The following is a 15258-nucleotide window of genomic DNA, read 5'->3' as shown; positions in this document are numbered from 1 at the left end:
TGTCCCCGCCGTCGCCGCAGAAGAAACGGGCTTCATCCTATTATCCATCCAGGGATCCTGTGGCAACAGACGAAACCAACCCATTCTACCTCGAGCGCTCTCTGGAGTACGGAGTCCGACGAGCACACCGGCCTGGTGCTCGCGATGTTAGATTCAGTGAAGAAGCTAATCAGTATTATATGCTATCCCCCGTGAATACTGGAAAAGAGCTTCCTTGCCCTGTTCCGGTTCGTGGGGAGACTGCGCGGTCTCGTACTAACATCAATCGGTCAACACTGTCGGTGGTCGAGCTTGAACACCAGTTAGCTCTTCAACAGATTGCACCGCAGCCTTGGGGCCAGCCCAGCCATTATAGCCAAGGGTCGTTTGGTTCAGTACAAACGGAGAATACCCCAGACTTGACCCCAAGCAGCTCATTCTCCTCAAACTACTCTGCTCCCATATACCCCGACGACACAGCCAGAGCGAGCGAGCAGGTTGGCCGCCATTCCCATAAAGATATTAGCTCTGGTAACCAGGTGCACTTCCATCCATCAACACCCCAGAACTGTTCTCGAAGGGTTCAGGCCACTCAACCATCAACACCCACTCGGGAAGCCAGCCTGCGGACTGCCCCGTCTAACGCGTCGTCGGACACTTTAGTTATGCCTCAGCCTGACGCTTTAGACTCCCACCGTGGCAAGCCGCTACCCTCTCTGCCCGCTGTTGCGCGCAACGCGAACACTTTGGCAAACAGAAGAGCTCAAATAGCCGTTGGGAAACCTCCCATAGAGGCATCTATGATCTCTTCTCCTTGCCGTATCAATCCCGTCACGCTGGAGCCTCACACAACTCGCTTTGACGAAGCCATGTTTATCCCGGCCAATGACTGTCCAAGTCCCATTCCCAGCCCAGGTTCCAATTCGCCTTCCATAGATAAGCCAACCCCATTTGGTCGCGATAGGCCGTCGACATCCACATCCGAAGTGGTTTGTGAGCAATCAGTGTGGGAATCAGACTCGGACACCGAAGACATGGATCCAAAGTCGCTGTCTAGGAAGCCTATGGATACATTGAAAAAGGTTCGCAGTCGCGTGCACCTAAGGGTGGCCAAGTCAGCCCCCAAGTTACAGAACTCCAGCAACAGCCCCCAGGCTCTAGAAAAATTCCCTACAACGCCTGATCAGCCGCCAGAAGATCGTCGCCCGCCGCCGGTGAAGTCAATCGGGAAATCTCGTTTCTCTCCCGATAAGTTCCCATCGGCACAGCAAACGTTACGTATCGTAGCTCCATCGAACACATCCCTCGTGCCACCACGGACTCCTCGGTCCCGTCGTAACAGCAAGGAAGAGCGTCCAAACTTTGATATCGATAGATCGACAGCAGCCGCGATGCAGGCCAAATCCAGGCGTAAGCCACGGTCTAGTTCGCCCCAGTCGTCCCTATCCAGTGATGGTGATAAGATACGTACCTTGTGCCGTGAAGAGCGATCGGACAAAGCCATGCAAAGTTTGACCCCTTTACGACAACCTCTCTACAAACGTTTCTGGGAGTCGCTGCGTGTGCTCAGCTGCCATGGGAATATGCCACCGCCTCGACCACGCAAGGCTATGTAACTTTTTTTTTTTTTTTTTTTCTTCTTCATTATATCGATACTGATATCCTGTACTTCAACACGGTGGGAAAAAGTCTGGATGGCGTTGGTATATACGGAAATGCTTTCGCGTTCACCCTGCCGACGATGACGATAACTTCGCTTGTTCTGTTCCCTAAATAATGTCTTATGAAGCTGCCTGACGGATCCCAATGGATGGGAGTCTGTGACGAAGAACGCCCGATCACAAGGTGCCATGGTGCCTCTGGATGATTTATGAGCTCGACACGTTGAGCATGAGACCGCAGCTATTATCTGCTAATGCTACAGCTGCTATGAATGATTTAATGTAGTACGATGATGAGGCTATGGGATCTGGATTGTTCCCGCTCTTGAGCTTCGGCTCCTCTCTTTGATTTCCTTGCTTGACTTGACTCTCTCACTTTCTCGGTGATCTTTCCTTCTCGAGTTTTCCTGTCACTCACTCTTTCTCTCGAACTGCGCACGCTCTCTGATAATTTCTTTTGGTCAAATGTTGCTGATGGCTATCACTCTTTACAATCCGCTAATCAACCAACACACTGTGTTTCCTTTTCTTATCCTAACTTCAAGTATCAAACAAACAACAGCTAGATGAAAGTCTAGGACAAAGGCGCGAGCCACCTTACCCAATCTACTTCCAATGAATTATCCATTCAACTTTCCAATTGCTCCAAGTAACACAATGCCCGAGCGTAGATCCTGATCTCCAATGTGGGGTAACAGATCGTACTTTTTTTTTTTTTCCCCTCAGGCAAGCTCCTCTGTTTTGATCTCCACCCCTTGCGTGTGGCGCACCAGACAGCATTTTCACGCCAACCCTATATCCCTTAGCACCGATCATAACCGGCTCGGGAGTCTAGAACCAAGGTCTCGGGCCACTTCGCATTCCCTTGGTATCCTGGTCCTAATGGCTGACTGAAGCCTATAATCGTCGCTCTCCTTCGCCCAGCCCTGTGTCCCTTCGGCTTTGCTAGGGTAACCGGGCTTCGTGTAGAGAATGAATGCTTTATACCTGGGAATGAATCCTTTTTTTTTTTTTTTTTTTTTATCTCTTCGGGATCTGAACTGAAACCAGGATCAAAGTAACCTTATGGCCGTGTAAATCAAGAATCTGGTATCTTGTCGTGTGCTTCCTACTACGTTACGTTCATCATGCTCGCGATGTTACATTGGCATTATTAGTTGAGGATATTTTGAAGTTGGTATACGCAAAACAAACATGATCTATATATCCATTGTATGGCCAGCTGGGTTGGGATTGTCGCATGTTTACTTACGTATGGAATATAGTCAAACACACTGGACTGATTTTTGTTTCTTCAATGTGTCTGTCTGACTGTAGGTAATTCATTCTTCTTGGTGGCACTGAATTGGTGTGGAGAATACCTCTGGTGGTAGGTCGTTGATATGATATAGATGGGTATCTTTCATCGGCTTGTATGTTGTCTTAACACTCAAGTGTACGGTTGCGTGGGACACACAGTAACTTCGTGTTGTAATTTAATTTAATGCTAATGATATATTTCGCTTGTTGTAGTAATTCATAATCGTTTCTGTCTTTCTTTGACCCAAAGTCATAAGTTGCATACAAGGTGTGTCGCATAATCACATTCATTGCGTCTTGCACATCCCATTCATCCTGTGCCTGCCTGACATGAATCATCTAGCAAAAAAAAAAAAAAAAAGGAAAGAAAGAAATTCAAACATAGATCTCCACTGATACCCTCCTATAAACCCACACCGACAATCCCCTAACCGACACAAACCACCCCCAAGCATCATCCATCACTCAATCAAACCACCACGATCACCAGTGCACTACACCCACAATGGGATGATGCAGATGCACCTAAACCAAGTAATTATTCAGGAACCCGGCCCAGTATCCGCAGCGGAAATCCCGAATCCTTGCAGCAGCTTCAGCTTCATCTCTCCACCCTAAGCAAGCCGCAAGGCCGTGAAACCGACGTCCGGCACGCGCAGAACGCAGGAACAAAAGACCCCTGCAGCAGCACGAAACGGGGAGCGAACCCATCCGCGGACCGGGCCAGGGGGAAGTGAATTCAAAAAAAAAAAAATTCCCCTTTCCACCAGCAAGGGGAGGAGGGCCAGAAAAGTACTCGGCAGGTGAGACAAACCTGCCAAGAAATAGGGATTCTGGGTAGAAGGAGAGAGAGAGTATGAGGTAACTGTAAGTTCTGTAAGTCTGGTGATTCCGTGCATCGGGCTCAGCTTTGTTCCTGTTCCTGCTCCTTCTCTTGTGGTCTCGTAGTTGCGGTTGTTGTGGTGGTGTCTTTCATCTCAAGCGTGTCCATGATCTCCTCCCAATGCGCGACTTTCACTTTCTCCTCCCAGGTAGAAATAGCCTTATTTCCAAGTCCCCGGAGTCGCTCCTCCGGTTTCAATTCCTCGGATGTACCATCTAAGCCGGCGAAGACTGCCCTCACATCCAATTCCTTGATAGCAGCCTGGTAGAGCTTGAGAGCCTTCTCTCTCTTCTCCATCCTGCTCTTTACCGCCTCCTCGTTCTCCGTTGAAGATGATGATGAGGCGCCAGCGCCACCACCACTAGCACCGCGCATAGCACCGGGCTTCTTGATAACTGCCGACGAGGCCCGAGATTCGTACCCGCGGATCACACCCTCGAGAATACCTAGGATTGTCCCCGCTCGCATACCTAGTTGGGCGCCGACGGGGAAGCCCGCGTCGAAGCCGGATTGGACGTGTTCGGTTTTCGAGGCGGAGACACCATCGCGATAGCCGGCTGTTACGTGTTGGCGGCGCAGGGAGGGGAGCTCGGAGGGTTCGGGATGGGATGTGGTGGTTGTTTTCGTGTGGGTTGGGATGTCGTCGTGGGGTGGGGAGGAGCCGAAGATGTCGTCTAGGCTGTTGTTGTTGTTGGTGGTGGTGGTGGGGGAGGTCATTGTTCAGTTTGATGGTCTATGTGAAGTTGTGGGTTTGTAGAGGGGCCTAGTGTATTGAATTTATCGTAGAGGGTGCTGTTGGATGTGCGAGTATGTTAGTATGTTGTAGAGTGATTGACGTATTGCAGAGGAAAAATTGGAGAAGAGAAAAATGGAGTTACTAATGGTGGAGGGGCAGTTACAATAGTTATCCTTATCTTATCGCAGTCTTCAGATCAGATCAGATCAGATCAGATCAGATCTATACAAGACAACAACAACATCACTCCATTTTTAAATACTATTTACCCTACCTGCTCTATTTATTAGATACTCTAAAATGGCTGTTGTAATACCGCCTAATGAACAAACCGAAAATCCAACCTCTTAACTCCCTCATCCGTCGTCGTAAGTAGATACTCACTCCTCTCCTCCTCCGACATGGACTCCCACTTCCTCTCCCTCGTTCGATTCCTCCAAACATAATATGCCTTAACCGCATAGAACAAAATCACATTGAATGAACAGATCGCTAGTAAAATCTTATTTCCCCGTCGATATAGCGGACTATCATCCTCCCGAAAGATATTGCTCCCGATGATATTCCCCCCCTGCACGCACATATTGTACAGCGCGGCGCCAACGGCGCGCGTGCGGACGGTATTGCTGATGCGGGCGTTCCAGCCGACGAGGATTGCGTGGCAGTATGGGTAGCTGAGGAGGACTGTGCTGATTGCGTAGCGGATCCAGGTACTAGTTGATTCGGGGAGGGCGACGAGGGCGATCAGGCAGGGAAGTATCCAAATGTTGGAGGTGGAGGCGACGATGGCGCGCTCGTTGAACTTGTCTGAGATGCGGGTGATGATCAGGAGGTTTACAGCGAACATGAATTGGGAGGGGATGGCGAGCAGGTTGGCATGGAAGGTGGAGAAGCCCAGTCGCCGGAGGATGTAGGAGAGATAGTTTGCGTGAGGCTGCGGCGGGATGTAGATGAGGAGGCCAAGGAGGTAGAGGGGCCAGAGGTCAAAGTCTTGAAGGCATTTGACAAGTGCAATTGGGCCAACTGCTTGTCTGTTTTGGTGTCAGAGTGAGTTAGAGACTGGATGATTGCTGAATGGAGCTTTGATGACGGACCTGTTGTTCATGTCGCCTTTAGAGGGATCGTCGCGCAGAAGTCGGTTCACGAGGATAAGTTCTTCACGCTCGCTGAACCAGCCGTCTTTACCTCGAAACCAGCCTTTTGTTTGGCAGGGGCCTGGAGGCATAAGGCCCCAGGACAGGACACCGATAATAGCAGTGACTAGTCCCTCAAGGAGGAATCTGCGTCGGGTATTAGTGCATAATATAGGGAAGTGGAGAGGTGTATTTACAGCCATTGCCATCCGCTCCATCCTCGGACTCCACGCATCTGCAAAATGCCCGCTGCAAGGAGGGATCCGACAATATTGCAGGTACTGCTCGGAGTTAGCATGGTTAAGTCCAATTTATGGAGTCGTGGTTACCTGATCGCCGTCCAAAACCAGCTGAGACGGATGGGAAGTTCTCGCCCTTTCTATGTCGTGTTAATAATAAGTTAATACTAAAGCGAGCTAGGTACTCACATAAAAGTAAGATAGCCACAGCACTATATCACTATAGAGCATATTAGTATGAAGACTCAACGAAAATCATTCACAGACGTACGGTATAAAACCACCCATCAGAAGCCCAAGAAGGGCTCGACAGGCAAAGTAGCCTGCCCTGTTTGTAAGGGCTGCCTGTGCAGCACTTATGGCTGACCAGCATACAATAATGAACGGTATCCATCTATCTGGCCCAACCTTCTTACTGATCAGGCCACTTGGAAGCTCTGCTGCGAGAAAGGATACTAAGAAGATCTGCCATGGTCAGCGACTATTGGCAACTCTTAGTGGGGTGAGGCATACAGTTTGGCCGTAGTTGAAGTCGTTGGTGTTCATTCCTAGTTCAGGGAGCTAGTATTGGTTAGCTAGCAGACTACTGAGCTTGAAGTACATTTTTACTCACCATATCATCCGTGATTGCCCTGTTGATGTTTCTCCGGTTCAGATCCAGGGAGCAGAACATTAACCACGCCCAGAACATAATCCGCAGATCCACCTTTGTAATGTTAAAATTGTACAACAAGAAACGAACACCTTTTAATTAAGAGAAAAGATGTGAAATAAGCCAACCTTTCGGACCAATTTCTTCTCCTCCTCAGGAGTCCAGGTGAAGGAAGGGTCAAAGCGATGACGACCCTCATATTGAGCTTTCTCATACACATTGACCCAATATTCGGCAGCATCTGAATCATCAAAGATATGGTTTCGTGCTCCTTGAAACCCGTCGGAACTCTTAGTTTCAGACTCGTGACTGAAGAAGCCCTTCCCCATTGTATTGGCCAATAGTGGAAACAATGGCAGGTTGGTTATTATTCCAATGCACTAGTACCCAGATATAATGGTAATAACTTCAGTGTCTTCGAGTTTAATTAATATGTCCATGAGTATCAGCCTTTCATTTTATATGTTCGCGATCACAGCTCTGAGATACTTCCCGCGCATGATTGCAACAATCGGCCAAGAATTGTATCATACAGCCAAGCGGCATTATCCATCGGCCAAGACATCGTGATATCCTTTACTTGCACCGTTCCGCAGAGGCTAGACATGTATCTCCAAGTTGTTATCTCTCCTATACGTATGAAAAACAGAGGCCAAGGATTTTGACCTATGGTGAACGTAGTTCCAGTCAATCAACGTACAAGCCGACCAGCTTAAAGTTCACAATCATCGCCAAACCCCTCAGTACAGATCCGATAAAATGACGCTGTAGAAAATGAATCGACTAATATTTCCATTCGTGAGTGTCGTTTCTATTGCCTATTTTATACTAGTGGTCATTTGGCCCGTGAGATACGCGGCGTCTGTCGGTGGAAATCTCCGTGAGCTAGTTACAGCAATCGCGGGTATGACTTTCTCAACTTATACCTCAAAGTACGTTTGGCAGTAGTCTGTCTAGACAGTCGATAGATTTCAATAAATAGAGGAGGCATCACCGAAGTAATTTGTTCGTGCAACAGACAGGAGAATCGTGACAATGTAGCACTAATGCTGACGACTAGGGTTTAGTATAGAACATCCTATAAGCTGCACTCAATTTCTTAGAATATCATGATATATGTAATCAGTGTACATATGTACTATGGATGCATAGGATGTTGATAACATCCTTGTCTGACTACCTAATATCATGAGCTCATTGACGTCAATGTGACCATATGGATGGGGCCTGGACGCGTAGCCTGAGGTGTCTATGCGTTCGAAGAGTTGGAGATGTTTTCAGAGGAATTTTAATACGAATCAGAGAAACATCTTGCACTAACTCAGAGCAATAGATCTGTATCAGTTGTGGCGTGAGAGAATTTAATGTGCCGGGCTTTTCCTTTGTACAGTGCCTCAGACGGGGAGGTAACTTCAACCACCTCTGCCTCATAAACAGGACGATAGAAGTCGAAAAAGACGGAATCGAGATCAAAGTAAAAGGAGAAACCAAATAACAGGATACAAGAAGATAAAAATTCAAAATGGCAAAAAGCTCACCCTCCGTCCCCGGCGCCGAACGCGTTTTTAGCACCGGCGTCATAGGGAGGGCTACGAAAACCCCGAAGGGGTTTTACTACTGGAGTCCTAGGGGCGAGGAATAGCGGATTCGAACCGTTGATCGACTCGAGCCTAGGACTTGGGGGGCCAGACTCAGCGAGGCCTTAGCTTACCGCTCGACTATCTGGCCCCCGGTACTGGTATTGTCGGACACTTAAAACATCTGCTCACTATGATTGCAGGAAGGTGCCTGGAGGAAGAGGCAGCTGCGAGGGGCCTCGTAGGCCAGGCAGTAAAGTAGCATGCCTGGGAAGGACTTTCAGGGTAATCATGATACAAAGCCCGGGGCCCTGCTGAGTGACTATGATGAGGAAGGGGCTAGGGGGCTGTCTGCCTTAAGTAGTATATGTTTGTCTGATATTGACAGGTTTGATACCGTTCACTTGGATCAGCTCCAAGAGCTTCCTGTGAAGCTTATCTGGGACAGACATGGAAGTTTGTCAGCCCACCACAATGCAGCAGGTTTAAAGTACTCGACAGTTGGACTAGCTATTCATGTCAGGTGAGGGGGCACACATGGGAGCATAACATATAAGGCATGAAAGTGTTGAGCTCTATTACAAGTGGGATAAATTGATTGGTTTCTGTTTATACATAATCACTAATTCCAATGCCAGGGAAGCAGAAAGCCTCCGACGACAAGCTGAGTAGAGTATACGCTAACTACAAGACATCGGCTCGATTTGCATACTCGGAAATGCAGCACACGTTCACTAAACAGATATATATGATATTGGCGTTAGCCCTTGCTAGGAGTAACGTAATGTTCATGGTGGGAAGACACATCATAATCGCTAGATCAGCCAATGCCACATCAAATCCGCTATTCAGATGTCTTTCATCGAGCCAGTGGTACTGGTATCAGTCTCTAGGAAGAGCAAGCAGTATAATAGATGGTAGGACAAGAGCGTGTTACTTTTGCTCTCGTCTTTAGGATTCATGAACGCGGGGAAGCATGCCTGGCCATGGTGGCTGTGTATATAATGAAGCGATCTTGGTTTAACAACGAACAGATCTCGATTTTCGGGAGACTCATTGGATCAAAGGTGCTAAATGATTCGGTCCGTACTTCACTGCCTCAATTTCCAACCGCTATCACTCTCGTTTGATACACATTAGCCCTCAATATGAGGAACAATATCGCCAAGGAAAGACGAGTTACTGTCCTGTATCTAACATCGCTATTGGTTTGCTCGTAAAGCGTATCCGCCTCGCGCTAGAGTTGTGTGGGTCTGGGCTTCAGTCATTTGGCCCGGGCCCTTTAGCTCTCCCCGATGATCGTTATCCTTTTGCGCGTTTTCCCACTACGATATGATCAAAGGAAACCACTCTGGTCGTGAACATGCTCCCTAAGTGTCCGGAACTCACAGGATGCAACATTAAATTATCCAAAGTATTTCTGGTGCAAGTCAGAATGTCTCAAGATACAAGCAGCACGCTCCTTTGTTTTTGACTACGGGTGACTGTCAGAAACATGGCTGAAGGCATTGTGGAACCGCCAAAATTTAGCCTCTTGGGTGCTATACATAGTGGAGACAGCGCGCAGTCGGGGTAACAAAATTGGCCGTTTCCAGCCACACATAACCAAGGAACAGAACTGGTCCCTCCATTCGCTACGTAAAAGCTCTAATATACCGCAGCTTACAGCCTGACACTTGACATGAAGAGCGTATGAGAGAGGGTTGACAAGCATCATGTGACGCCCTGGCCCCATGACGGGTCGGGATGACCCGGTGATCGTCTTGTACTGGACTTTTATAGTACGGTGGAGAGATATAATAAATAAAGCTGTGCCCCGGACCTGCCAGCCTCGTCTCTCAAAACATATAAGCAATCGTAGGCCCAGCCTCTAACTGACCGTTGCGTCCTTGCGATCGGATCAAAAATGGCAAGACGATTCCCAACCCGCCTCCTCTTCACACTAGCAACGCCCCCCTTACTAGTGGGCTACGGTACACATATCTGGCTAAACTCGCTGGAAGCACGATACCCCCCTATTGCTCCAGACAGATCCAGCACAGAGCTTCTCCGTACACCAGCCAACTCAACAACTCAACATGTCCCCCACATAGACATCTACGCCGCCCGGATCCGCCTCCGCGACCTACAAGCACGGACCAACACCCCCACAGAAAAACTCACGAAACAAGACCTGAACACTGCCTGGGCACAATCACTATTAAGCTGCAGTGTACTTCGTCTAGAAGCTAAAGTAATCGGACTCTTCCGCAAGGGCAGATGTGACCCAGGCGATCTCGGTACCACTCCGACAGGGTTCAGCCCTGATCCAGAAACGGGAGCGCCGCGCGAGCTTCTGAATGGAGCTATGACTGTTATTCGACCGCCGGTGGGAGACGAGCCTTTGCTAGTGAAGTGGGGGATTCCGGATGAGCCCAGGCGGTTCTTTGAGATGATTGCTCTTTGGGGGTATCCGTGGCGCTTGATGACGGGCGGACGGCATGAGATGAGTGTTGAAGGGCCGTTTGACGGCGAAGGGGATGAGGAGGGTCTAGGGCCGTTTGTGGAGGTGCGTTTCGCTTCAGCGCACACGTATGAGATTGTACCCGAGGAGGGAGGTATTTCACAGCAGAAGACTATTCCGAAGTGGGTTGGAAGGTTGCATCGTGGGTATGCGAGGTTTTTGTTGGATACTGCTGTGAAGGAGCTGGTGGAGGGGACGGAATGATGGGTTCAATTGAGTGGGTTTGACAACTCTTGATATGACCCTACGATTTGTGTGTATGCTACTTTGTATCTTTATGTGATGTATTTGAGCGTATAGAAGTTAGATTTCGGTATGAACGTCATAGAAATGCGCGCGCTGGCAGGCGGTTGCCCTCAGAATTGCATTGGGACTGGCATCCCACTGTAGTCTGTAAACCACCGTTGACAAGTAATCATCCATTGCATAAAGGGTAGAGTCTGCTTGTTCAGTCTCCTGTACTGAGAGGCATAGTATCATACATAACATAGTTAACGGACAAGTGTCTCCTGCTTCTTGCGCTCTCTGGAACTGTTAAGCGTGTCCTGTGACTGCTAGAGCTGAATTATATTCAATGCATCAGGATAGAAACAGGTGACATAATTTTAAACGGCCTTGGATGCACTGAAAGCCATAGTGATGCGCTTTGTGAAGGTTATCACAGTACATCAATTCTGGCATGGTAATAATTAGTGACCTTGACAGCGAATAGTACATGCGATTTTTAAATGCAGCTTGCGCCCTGGTAGATCGAATATTCCCAGAACAGAACCCTGGATGGTGAAGGTCCCATTGAAAGGAATAATCTTCTTGTATGGCTATTCCCCCTAACTGATTCACTATTCGAATATTCATGTGGGCATCGAGTCGCATGGAAAGGCCCATTCATAGCGCTAAGTCAGTTATGTAAACATAAGGTATAAATACCCTCACTTCCCCAGAGAGAATATCGCTCTCTCCATTCCTAATATGTGTGCAAATTCAACCACGAACTTGCTTTCCTTCTGCAGAGATACTCTATGAGAGCATTCCAACTCCGTTCAGATTATCAACTTTGAACTATACGAGTCTACAACACTGTACTCGTCCGTCATTTCTTCGTTGACATGAAAATACCGACCAGGCCTTGCAGCATCCGCGCGTTTTATGCATTACCAGGATTACCAAGGTAGTCAAAGTCTACATCAAATGGTGAGACCGTTACGCAAAAGCCAGGAATCAATCATCCTCAGCTCTGCAGCCGATACTCACACCAAATACCCTGCCCTACGCTATGAGTATAGGTTTTATAGTTGGCACAGAATATTACGGATCAAGAAATAAACATACGCACGAGATTGGTGCTAAAGTACGCGTACTTATATCCACCATGACTCGCAACCATAAAATTTCTATGGACATTGGATGCAGTATGATTCGACAAGCCTGATAGTCGGGTACAAGCACTTCCTAATGTACTCCTGGGACCTCTCAGGAACCTCTCCAATCGTTAACCAGAGCTAAGTACGCGCTTTTCTTTTTCAAACACACACACACACGGCACACACACACAGAGAGATGCATAAGGAAGCGTTCTATAAAGTGCGGGAAAATTTTGGAGGCTTTCTGTAACTGGATCATGTAAAGACAACCGTAGAGGGATTGTTTAATTCCTACTCTTGTACTGCAGTGTCGCTCGGAACACAATTAAGATTTTGTGCATGGTTGGGCCATGTACATTGGACTCCCCAATTACAATGCTTTTATGGTCAAATTCAAATCTCAGCTATACGAGAAAGTTAAATGAGTATATATCAAATACTCTACTGGCCGCTACGGCCAAGGGGAACGGAATACAAAAGAATGTTCCAATCTGAGACGCCTCTTTGGTATGTACAAACATGAGTGAGACATATATGGCAATCTCACTGACTTGTGCAACAAGGTCAACCCATCGGATACATGTTCACCGCGAAGCTGAAGTACGGATTTATACCATACCCACATATGGGAGGACAATTTTCTTGAAACAAAGAGATGATAGGTTTGGAGGTAAACAATACCCGCCGTCCGTCTACCTCGACGATTCAGATCAATATGGACCCGTCTGAGTGGGATCGGCTGATAATTCTACTTGGTTTGACCGAGTCTCGTTTGTCTCTTACCCGATCACCGTCAAGCTTGTTCATTTCATCAACAAGCTAGACAAGAGGCCTCTTCCCCAATCTTTGCTCAGATATACAGGTTTCGATGGAAGGAGACTCCAGTCTCGAGCTCTATATCGCCTAGCAGCCAGATACCTATATTTCCGTTCCTGCCTGCAAGTCCTGTGCCGGGCATGGCAGCACAACGAAGATGAAGAAGCGTACGTATTTCTTCGCTGCAAAATAGGGAAGTCCTTTCTGGGGGACTCCCGGGCGCCATATACCCAGAAATATGCTGTTAGCTTTTGTGGAAGAGCTCGGACATGGGTATGAGGGCGTCTCTTCAAACATAGTAAGAATGATATTCTTCAAGTCGCACCCCACCTTCTTAGGGTAGCCGAATGAGGAGCTGGATCTTTATCTCAAGGCGTGCCTGTTCTCGTGGGTCTATATTCCCTGACTTGCTGTGCTTTATTCTGCTGGGCTACAACTAGCTCGCCAAGAGGTTATGAGCCCGGGACTGGCTCATCCTGATCACTAGGAACGCAAGGCCGGGTGATCACGTTTTAACCAAAAACAGCAATGACAGATAGGAGTAATTAAGATCTTATAGACGAGCCAAGGTGGCGGGCGACCGAGGTAGGACTTTTCTACCCAAATGCACCTGCAACCTGGGGCTTTGGAGAAGTCTTCGACCACGATAACACCATATACTAACGCACCGCCCCTTTGTTCACGAAACGACTCAAGGTATTGGCCGAGATACATTCAGTACGACAGATTAGCAGGCATATCGAGATATATTTTCGCGATGACTTGGTATAATACTGAACTAATTGATCTGGTCTGACAGGGCCTGGTACACGCGATGATAATTATTGAATAGCGCGAAGCACTCGAGGAGTGTTTCAAGATACTGTATAGCCAAGAAAAGGTACATTTGGACAACATAAAGTATAGTATTACCGACATATATAATCGTGTTTCCGCTTCGTCTTATATCAATACTATATCGTCGCTGGCACACTAACACAGTAAGGGTCAAGAAGAGTTCCCAATAGTTATCCGTGCATGGGGAAACCTGGACCACCGCTTACGCCGAAACATCGATGAGCCTGATAAAGGCACAACCCTGGCAATGTTTATCGATGAGCCCGGGACTGGCTCATCCCGATCACAAGGATCGCAAGGCCTGGTGATCACGTCTTAACCAAAAGTAGCGATGACAAATAGGAGTATTTAAGATCTTACTCCCTCGCAGTTATTGCCATCTCAATCACCGGCTCTGTTGGAACTGTCATCGAGCGGTCAACCGGATGCAACACAAAATATGGTGTACCTGGTATTATTCCTCAACCTCATGGCACTGAGCCTTGTGAACGAAAGTAGAGTTCGGAGTTAGTGAGACTATTCATGCGCGCTGGAGTCGTCACAGAATTTCATTTCAGAGTATAAATCTCTAGAGAGCAACGAGCTGAACAACATACTGGCGGACGCGGCTCCCCTACTTGGAGACGCTCCATCTTGGTTGGAGCGGCCCAGCCAACCACTGAGCAGCATCCTTTATTCCAACGAAGACATCGGTCATAAACGTCCCCAATATGAATTATGATAAGTCACTACAGGATGCCAGACTGAGACACCGAACACAGCCTGTGTACAGCCTCTTGGTCGTCTGATGCTATAGGGTAGCCTAAGGCCTTCAGTTTGACGTCTGTTGTAGGGAGGGCCGAGTTTGTCTTTCTAAACGACAAGCTGGACGCCCCGTTGGATCATGAGCTTTCCCAATAGGATTGCAAAAGTATTGCACAAGAAAAGGGTCAGGTGTTGGAGATCTGGACAGTCCAAGCCTGACATATGTATAGCGAATGAATCTAGTCATAGGGGAGGTCTATTTACTCAGTATAACACAATCTCAGGCAACAAAGTCGCTTGAGATAGCCTCCACGAAGGTTGATTGCGTTGTGAACAGACCCTTAAACACTGTACGTACTAGGAAGCATCGTAATGGCAAAATGCAAGGTGTGAGAAACAAGACTGGATTTACCGGTTCCGTTCTGCATCGTCACAGTCTCCTGGCTACGACTCTCTAAGCATGAGAAAGATGGAGATTAAACCTACATACCTCAAAAGAGAGACGTAGTAACTTGAAGAGACTAGTATCTCATATTCATACCTCACTCATTATCAGTTACAGGCAATATCCCCATCTCTAGATGTAATTCAGGCTTATAACACATAGCACATAGCAACACACCTCAAACCCATCAACCACGGCCCACTCATCCACACATTACCTACCCCCCTTCAGATCACCTCAAGACCAAGAAAAACAAGAGTATATAAAAGCAAGAAAAACAAATCAATCACACCCCTCCCCCTTAGCCACAGCCCTCCACCCTCTCCACCCCTCATACTTAACACAAACCCCCCACCCATCCCGAATCTCCCCAACCAACTCCCCAGAATCACA

At 47.8% G+C, this 15258-nt stretch overlaps 4 protein-coding genes across 4 annotated transcripts; 2 read left to right on the top strand and 2 right to left on the bottom strand.

Annotated features, from left to right (window-relative positions):
* Positions 1-564: 564 nt before the first annotated feature.
* Positions 565-1595, top strand: BDV27DRAFT_169067 (uncharacterized protein; the record flags this gene model as incomplete). Its single annotated transcript, XM_032074938.1, has 1 exon — positions 565-1595. The coding sequence occupies exon 1, from the start codon at positions 645-647 to the stop codon at positions 1593-1595; it is 951 nt and encodes a 316-aa protein (XP_031933618.1). The 5' UTR covers positions 565-644.
* A 1761-nt stretch (positions 1596-3356) lies between these two features.
* Positions 3357-4483, bottom strand: BDV27DRAFT_119547 (uncharacterized protein). The gene has a single exon (XM_032064887.1). The coding sequence runs from the start codon at positions 4288-4290 to the stop codon at positions 3844-3846; it is 447 nt and encodes a 148-aa protein (XP_031933617.1). The 5' UTR covers positions 4291-4483; the 3' UTR covers positions 3357-3843.
* Positions 4484-4877: 394 nt separating this feature from the next.
* Positions 4878-7189, bottom strand: BDV27DRAFT_169065 (major facilitator superfamily domain-containing protein; the record flags this gene model as incomplete). The annotated part of the gene is made up of 10 exons (XM_032074937.1): positions 4878-5589; positions 5653-5838; positions 5889-5972; positions 6021-6070; positions 6120-6150; positions 6202-6395; positions 6444-6491; positions 6544-6636; positions 6711-6870; positions 7116-7189. 10 exons carry the CDS (start codon positions 7187-7189, stop codon positions 4878-4880), a joined length of 1632 nt encoding a protein of 543 aa, XP_031933616.1.
* A 2803-nt stretch (positions 7190-9992) lies between these two features.
* Positions 9993-11006, top strand: BDV27DRAFT_119546 (uncharacterized protein). Its single transcript, XM_032064886.1, has one exon. It carries the CDS (start codon positions 10066-10068, stop codon positions 10864-10866), a length of 801 nt encoding a protein of 266 aa, XP_031933615.1. The 5' UTR covers positions 9993-10065; the 3' UTR covers positions 10867-11006.
* Positions 11007-15258: the final 4252 nt, after the last annotated feature.

The sequence above is a fragment of the Aspergillus caelatus genome, assembly GCF_009193585.1.
Source record: "Aspergillus caelatus strain CBS 763.97 unplaced genomic scaffold BDV27scaffold_3, whole genome shotgun sequence".
Taxonomy (NCBI): Eukaryota; Fungi; Ascomycota; class Eurotiomycetes; order Eurotiales; family Aspergillaceae; genus Aspergillus; species Aspergillus caelatus.
The sequence above is the reverse complement of the archived record's forward strand: the minus strand, read 5'-3'. Positions and strand labels throughout refer to the sequence as shown.

Coding starts and splice junctions, on each gene's coding strand:
- BDV27DRAFT_119547 (XM_032064887.1), bottom strand. CDS start 4,290: ATGCGAGCGGGGACAATCCTAGGTATTCTCGAGGGTGTGATCCGCGGG.
- BDV27DRAFT_119546 (XM_032064886.1), top strand. CDS start 10,066: ATGGCAAGACGATTCCCAACCCGCCTCCTCTTCACACTAGCAACGCCC.